Below are 8,767 nucleotides of genomic sequence, written 5' to 3' on the forward strand. Positions count from 1 at the left end.
GTAAGATATAAATAACACTTGTGAAAATCGACTTCCTTAAGATATAAAATAACACACTCCTTGTAGGTTAGGCCTACTGTATACTTACGAAAATACAAACAACTTATGTAAGATATAAATAACACTTGTGAAAATCGACTTCCTTAAGATATAAAATAACACACTCCTTGTAGGTTAGGCCTACTGTACACTTACGAAAATACAAACAACTTATGTAAGATATAAATAACACTTGTGAAAATCGACTTCCTTAAGATATAAAATAACACACTCCTTGTAGGTTAGGCCTACTGTATACTTACGAAAATACAAACAACTTATGTAAGATATAAATAACACTTGTGAAAATCGACTTCCTTAAGATATAAAATAACACACTCCTTGTAGGTTAGGCCTACTGTATACTTACGAAAATACAAACAACTTATGTAAGATATAAATAACACTTGTGAAAATCGACTTCCTTAAGATATAAAATAACACACTCCTTGTAGGTTAGGCCTACTGTATACTTACGAAAATACAAACAACTTATGTAAGATATAAATAACACTTGTGAAAATCGACTTCCTTAAGATATAAAATAACACACTCCTTGTAGGTTAGGCCTACTGTATACTTACGAAAATACAAACAACTTATGTAAGATATAAATAACACTTGTGAAAATCGACTTCCTTAAGATATAAAATAACACACTCCTTGTAGGTTAGGCCTACTGTATACTTACGAAAATACAAACAACTTATGTAAGATATAAATAACACTTGTGAAAATCGACTTCCTTAAGATATAAAATAACACACTCCTTGTAGGTTAGGCCTACTGTATACTTACGAAAATACAAACAACTTATGTAAGATATAAATAACACTTGTGAAAATCGACTTCCTTAAGATATAAAATAACACACTCCTTGTAGGTTAGGCCTACTGTATACTTACGAAAATACAAACAACTTATGTAAGATATAAATAACACTTGTGAAAATCGACTTCCTTAAGATATAAAATAACACACTCCTTGTAGGTTAGGCCTACTGTATACTTACGAAAATACAAACAACTTATGTAAGATATAAATAACACTTGTGAAAATCGACTTCCTTAAGATATAAAATAACACACTCCTTGTAGGTTAGGCCTACTGTATACTTACGAAAATACAAACAACTTATGTAAGATATAAATAACACTTGTGAAAATCGACTTCCTTAAGATATAAAATAACACACTCCTTGTAGGTTAGGCCTACTGTATACTTACGAAAATACAAATCAGCTTCCTTAAGACAAAGTAGGTTAGGCCTACCAGTACACTTATGAACTTAGTGGGGTTGCGGGGTATGTGCCAGATGGTATGCATGTATGTGGACAGTGTTAAAATATGTTACCAGAAAACGACGAGTGGAGCCTGAGTTAATATTTGTAAGTGGGCAATAAATCCAATTATCCAAAACCCCATTGAGAGTCACTCTAACATGTGACAATCTGTGTGTGCATGGAGGGGGTTTCCACAGAAATTTCATACAATGACAGAAGATATCTTTAAATAGCTACTTCTGCATCTGAAACATTATTCATCAGTGTGATTTGCAAAAAAAGAACAGGTTCTTGATAAAGAATGTAGAACACATACAAAACATCAATGAACACATGTCTGGAGTAAGGTGTTTACTATAACCCCAATGCGGAGAGTCTCCAAAATACATGAGCATTGGCTATGACTGATTGCAGATCAATAGGCACACCCATCACAAATTTCCCCAAGGACTGATGAGAGTTTCAACATAGAGGGTTTAGTTTAGCCATCAGATGAATCTGGAAACTATATGATGGAACAGGAACTATAAACTGCAAATTTAAAAATTTTTCACACATAAATTTATAAAAACTTAGAAAAATATTCAAAGTAGTGTTTTTATCAACAATGTAACCAAGAGGTGCCGTAGCTACCTGGAACCAGGAATTATTCACTAATTCACTAATTTGGTTAAGTTAAATTCTATATCAACAAAAGAGGCAAGTGCTTGTGTTTTATTAATACACTGAAAATAAAATAAATAGCTTACAACAGCTGTCTCTCCATGCTTCAGAGCATCTTTCATCTCAATTCGCCAAAAAAACTTATCAGAATGGCCTTGAACCTTGGTCTCATAAAGCTTCAGAGAACTTTTAGATGGATCTCCAGTCTAGAAGAGAAAAAAGGCATTGCTAAACATAAAATTATGAGATATGGCCCAGTCAATTATGGTGACTTACAGTTCATGTCATCATATCACTGGAATTTGTACAAATATTCAATACACTTACAGATTAATTTGCAATACAGAACAAACCAATCAGACATTCCACAACAAATCATCACAGACCACAACCTGACCTTCTCCAATTTCAATCAAAGTTGGTGATCTTGTACAATCTATAGAAAATAGTATTCTTGAAAAATGTCAGCACCCTATCTTGCAGTTTTTGTGATACTTAGCAGGTGACATTTAACTGCACAGTTAATATTTTAGTTGCGTCAAAAGAGTTCATACTGCCTAATAACAATTCCATAAATACATTTACCACAGCAGTTTCATGAACTGAGTGGGAACTTATGAAGTATTATGCATGCTACTATATCATGCTTCATGTAATGGAAGGAGAAACATGTGAAGTTCTCCGACCATCCATCCATCCATCCATCTCCACAGAGCTGAGTACCTGAGTAGCCACCAGTTGCTCAGACACTCAAGAATTTCACAACATTTTATGGAACCTGAAGGTTCATACTGCATTCACAACAGCCCATGACTAGTCCCTACCCTGAGTCTAATGAATCCAGTCCACACCACCCAAATGTGTCTAAGATCCATCTTAATATCTTTGGACTTATGTTTAGGTCTCATATGTAGGTCGTACCGAAAGTCATGAGCAACTTTCTTTTGCATGCAACCTGGGAACAACAGATGAAAGAGAGTATGGTGGTAGGTGGATCCAGCTGTTGTGTTAACCTTGAGTGTCTTGTGATGTCAATAGCTTGCATCACGTGACCAGTATCACTCCTAACAAAATGGCTGACAACATGTCGTTTCGCCAGCGTGAATTTCTTGTGAAAGAGGAAATCCCTGGTGCACAAATTCAGCAGAGACTTCAGCGTGCTTATGGAAGTGTGTGCATGGGTGCGAGCAGTGTTCAAAGATGGGTGAAAAATTTTAAACATGGGAACATGAGCATCGAAGATGAGCCTCGGAGCAGTCGTCCCCGAATAGTCTCAACTGAACGCAACAAGGAAAGAGTGGATGAGATCATTCAAGATGATAGGCATGTGACTGTGGACAAAATAGCCCGAAAACTTGGAACAGGGCACAGTGCAGTACAGGAGATGATTGAAAGCTTGGGCTATAGGAAAGTTTGTGCTCGTTGGGTCCTGCAGTTATTGACCGAAGACCACAAAGGTCAGTGAAAAGCCATCACCTCAGAACTGCTGCAGAGATACTGACACGAAGGCAATGATTTTTTGCTCTGTATTGTGACAGGTGACGAAAGCTGGTTTCACCATTTCGAGCCTGAAACGAAACGGCAGAGTATGGAATGACACCATTTGCTTTCTCCATCAGATAGGAGGCAAAGACAGTGCCATCAGCTGCGAAGGTGATGGCCATAATTTTCTGGGATGCAGAGGGGTTTATTCTGGCGAATTCCTGGAACCTGGGAAAACCATCAATGCTGCTCATTATGTACAGATGCTGCACAAGCTCCGTCGTACATTGCGCGATAAACATCCGGGACGAAACATCATCATCCTGCATGACAATGCTCGCCCCCATGCCACTCGCCTCACATGGGAAGCAACTGCAAAGAGTGGATGGGAAGTTCTTCCACATCCCTCCTATAGCCCTGATCTGGCACCCTCTAACTACCATTTTGGATTTGTTAAGGATTAGCTGCGTGAACATTTTGAGACATGGGAGGCAATTCAGAAAGCAGTGCATCTGTGTCTTCGGAAGGCTGGAACGGAATTTTACAGAAGGAAAATTTTCAAACTCCCAGATGTGTACAAAGAAGTGGCGATTATGTGGAAAAATAAAGAAAGGTCTGTAGATTGAGGTGGTGTATTTGGTTTGTCAATAATAAAGCATGTTACTTTACAAAAAATTGTTGCTCATGACTTTCAGTACAACCCTCGTAGTTGACTTTCCTACCAAAATCTTATATGCATTCCTCTTTGCCTTCATGCACAGTACATGCCCTGTCCATCTCATCCTCCTTGATTTGATCATTCTATACAGTTTTCTCCAACATTCTACCACTTCAGCCTGCGTCGGTTCAAATATTCTACTGAGCACCCTGTTCTTAAATACCCTCAGTCTTCCCTTAATGCCAGAGACCAAGTCTCACACCCACACAAAACTACAAGCAAAATCAGTTATGTTTTGACTTGAGGCCGCGCCATAGCTCAACCGGTTAGTCGCTAGCTTCCCACTGTGGCGGCCCAGGTTTGATCCTGGGCCTGGTCAAGTGGGATTTGTGGTGGACAAAGTGGCACTGGGGCAGTTTTTCTCCCAGTACTTCGGTTTCCCCTGTCAATCTTCATTCCAGCAAATTCTCCATCATCATAATCACCCAGGGCAGGCTACAACAGGCCAATCAGTGGCTGCTGTGCCGAGCGGACCCAGTTGGACTCCACCACCCACTAAGCGAAATAAAAAAAAATTATGTTTTAACTTTTACATTGGTATACAACAGATGAGAAGACAAAGATTCTGAACTGAATGGTAACAAGCATTACCTGAATTTAATCTGCTCTTAATGAGCTCATGAATCAAATTTTGATTTGTAACTTCACCACCAAATTTCTGAACTTCACCACATTCTCAAAGGATCTATTTGCTACCTTTACGTTATTATTTTGACCTGCATTCTGGTGACATGACATCAACCTATATTTAGCTTTCTCTGTGTTTACTTCTAGACCAACTATCTTACTAACCTTAATTAGAACTTCTGTGTTTTTCTTTATGGCATTCATGTTCTGCACCAGTTCTACATCTGTGTACAACTTTGACCTTTCAATCTGGGTGAACCTTATACACATTTGCCCCCTCTGTCTGTATGTCACATTATTATGATAAAAAATATTAAATCAGCAGTGTTCACAGCTGCTGTGGGCAATGCACAGATAAGATGACATATTTCCAGCAGTTAACAATCTTAACATGATTTATACATTGTTCATATTTACATGTAAATTCACATTTTAAATGTAACCATTAAGACTGTCAAGGAACCAAAAAGGTATCTACATAAAGTCCCCAAGCATACATGACATGGCATATGTTGTCTAGTATACAAGATTTCACAATACTACATAAAAAAATCCTGGCCCAATTACTGCTCATACAGATTTACATGAAGCTCCATCTTAATATGCAAGAAGCATGTGCCGTCAGCACCTGGGGTAAATTTTCCATCAGTTAATTTGTACCTGCTATAGAGTCCCCTAGTTAACAGAGATGATACACACACTGACAGTAAGGAACATGCCAAGGATGTGTGGAGAGAAGAAAATTCTTTGAAAGAAGAAGAAGTCTGAGTACAGAAATAATACTAATAATGTATATTTATTCATGAGGGAGGAAACGAATGAACAATTCGAAAACAGAGATGCTGAAGCTATGTATGTTTCTTGTGCCAATGTTAAAGCAGGCTATAGAAGAGTATATGATAGAAGTGAAAGAAACCCATTCATATCATGCAACAAGGTTGAGGTGAATACTAAAACCAAAATCTATGATTATGATAAGTATGTAATAAGAGAAACAATAAATGGGTTCCACACTACAGATGGTGTGCATCCTATTTGTACTCAGAAATACTGGGTTTTTGGACTCTGTCCATTGTTTGGTATTCTAAAAACTAGAGAACACATTGGATTGAGGTTACCTTTCTCTAAGGGCCCCAACAGAGTATTTCTCTCCCCCTCACCTGAGGAGGGAATCAGATCCAGTTTCTGAAACGTTGTGTTCTCTAGTTTTTAGAATATTGGACAATGGGAAAAGTCCAAAAAACCAGTAATTCTAAGTGTTATAGACCACATCAGAACCCTCTATATCCTATTTGGAATTCTCAGTTTTACATTAAAACAATTAAAACATTTAAAAGTTTTAAATTTATTCATAAGAAATCAGAAAAGAAGAGCCCTCACCAAAAATCCCACCATATGTGACAGAATGCTGAACTTTTTAAGAAAGTTTGGATAATTTATACAGATGAACCCTATATTCATTCTGCATGCACCAACTAAAATGCATGATCCAGAAACCCAGCACATACTCTTCCCATTCAAAGGTAAGGGTGCATTTACTATGAATTCAGAAATTGAAAATGGCTTTTCTGAATGTATCTTTGAGATGTGAATCAGAGGTAAAGACTGAAGACTATACTAACGAGACACAATTTGTAATTTATGTGAAGTGGCACAAAACTTAACTGATTCCCAGTCTCACACTAAAACCAGTTCTGGTAACTCCATGCCATAATGTGAATTCTGTATTTCAGCATCCTGTTGCAATAACAGAAACAATCCTTGATCGGGAAAGAGAGCATAGTAATAGAAGAAAAAGAAGTCCACCTATCAGAAATGAGGATTTTTTATGGGAGTAAAATCAAATAAGTCTCTTTTCAATAAGTGTAATTATACTAAAGACTCTCTAATTCTTGTACATCAAAATACCAGAAGTCTTGAAGGCAAAATTGATGAATTGAAGTGTTCAATAGTTAGTAATAATATAAATCCTCACTTAATATGCCTATCTGAGCATCACATGTCTGACCAAAAATTATTTGCAGCAATTTCCAGAGCTATTTATTGGGAACAAAGTATGCCCGTACGACTCATCAGGGAGGAGGTGTTTGTATATATATAAGATCTGATATAAAATTTAATGCTATAAATCTAGCACAGTTCTGTGATGAAAAGAACATAGAAATTTGTACACTTAAGATTTCTTTAGCTAAAACTAACATATTTGTACTGTGTCACCTTGGGGGAATTTTGAGTACTTTATAAATAAGGTGGATAAAGTACTCAAATTACTGTATAAACCAAAAATTGAATTTATATTATGTGGTGATTTTAATGTAAATTTTTTAAAAGAGTCAACTAGTAAAACACAGCTATTAGTGCTGTAGCAATCATATAATATATTTCATACAGTAGAGTTCCCAACAAGAATAACTGTGACCAAAAGCTCTGCTATTGATAATATTTTTATAGATAAGGCAAGGATAAATTCATATGAAGTAATCTCTATTAGTAATGGACTATCAGATCACAATTCTCAGTGTCTTGTACTACTACTCCTGCAGAAGAAAAAGTGCAGGGAATCACAAGAAGATTAGCAAATGAAGACTCAATTGCTCAGTTTCTTAACAAACTATCTAACAGAAAATGGGCAAATATATATAAACTAAATGATGTAAATGACATATGCAACTCATTTTTAAATAAGTATTTACTTCTCTTTGAGTCATGCTTTTCAAAGCAAAAAGTAAAAAATAAACTCAAGGATAATGGCTGGATAACAGCTGGTATATATACATCCTGTAGATGGAAGGAATTCTTGTTCATTCTCCGTTGAAAGTTACAACTATGTGTTTAAATCATACTATAAATCCTACTGCATGATATTAAGAAGAGTAATAAGAGAAGCTAAAAGGAAATATTATAATCAGTTAATCACATCAGCTGAAAACAAAATAAAAACTACCTGGAACATTATCAACACTGAAACAGGTAGGACTAACAATCAGAATAAAGAATGTCTACCACAGACTTTTCAAAATAATAATAAAAAAATAAATGCTGAAGAAGCAGCTCATTGTTCTAATAAATATTTCATGACAATAACAGAAAATCTGAATATTAAAAAAACTAATATTTATACTGCAATGTCATACTTGCATTCCCATTTCTCAAATGATATTCCAGATATAAATCTTAATTTAGTTGCAGAAGTGGAAATAATTAGTATAATTAGCAAATTAAAATAAAAAAAAACTCTTCATGGTATGATTGTGTAACAAATAAAGTTATACAGCTGTGCAGACAACAAATCAGTAAACCTCTAACTTATGTAATTAATAAGTCATTAACCACGGGTCTTTATCCAGAAAGATTAAAATATGCAATTATTAAGCCAGTATACAAAAAAGGGAAAAGGCTGTTATAAGTAACTATAGGCCAATATCTATAGCAACTGGGTTTGCAAAAGTTTTCGAAACAGCAATTTTTAGATGACTCAATGATCATCTCGTAAAACATAAAGTTTTACTTTGAGAGCAGTATGGATTCCGAAAGGGATTATCAACCGAAGATGCAATGTTTAAATTAACTGATGTAATACTTACAGCTTGGAATAGAAAAGAGTATGTAACTGGTATATTTTGTGACATAGCCAAGGCCTCTGACTGCATTAATCATGATCTTCTATTAATGAAACTGCAGTACTATGGAGTGCAGGGTGTATTGTTGCAATGGTTTAAATCTTAACTCCAGTATAGCAGACAAAGAGTATAACTAAATTATATAAATAACAANGGGACCCATACTCTGTAATATATACATAACCTATTTCCCCCTTGAAATAAGTAAAATTTTGGAAGTTATTATGTTTGCAGGTGACACACGCATTCTTTGCACAGCTAAAGACTACTGTAATTTGAAAAGAAAATTGGATGTTGAAGAAAGTTGTCTTCTGGGTTTAGGCACCGTGTATTCTT

At 35.8% G+C, this 8,767-nt stretch overlaps 1 protein-coding gene across 1 annotated transcript in view; it reads right to left on the minus strand.

Moving 5' to 3' along the window:
* Positions 1-2,190, minus strand: part of LOC111873199 (dolichyl-diphosphooligosaccharide--protein glycosyltransferase subunit 1) — a gene marked incomplete at its 5' end in the record, with an annotated part of 23,139 nt that extends 20,949 nt beyond the window's left edge. The window contains 1 exon segment of the mRNA XM_023867711.2: positions 2,071-2,190. Within this exon segment, the coding sequence (XP_023723479.2) occupies positions 2,071-2,190 (120 nt within the window).
* Positions 2,191-8,767: the final 6,577 nt, after the last annotated feature.

Source organism: Cryptotermes secundus, unplaced genomic scaffold, assembly GCF_002891405.2.
Source record: "Cryptotermes secundus unplaced genomic scaffold, Csec_1.0 scaffold540, whole genome shotgun sequence".
Lineage (NCBI taxonomy): Eukaryota > Metazoa > Arthropoda > Insecta > Blattodea > Kalotermitidae > Cryptotermes > Cryptotermes secundus.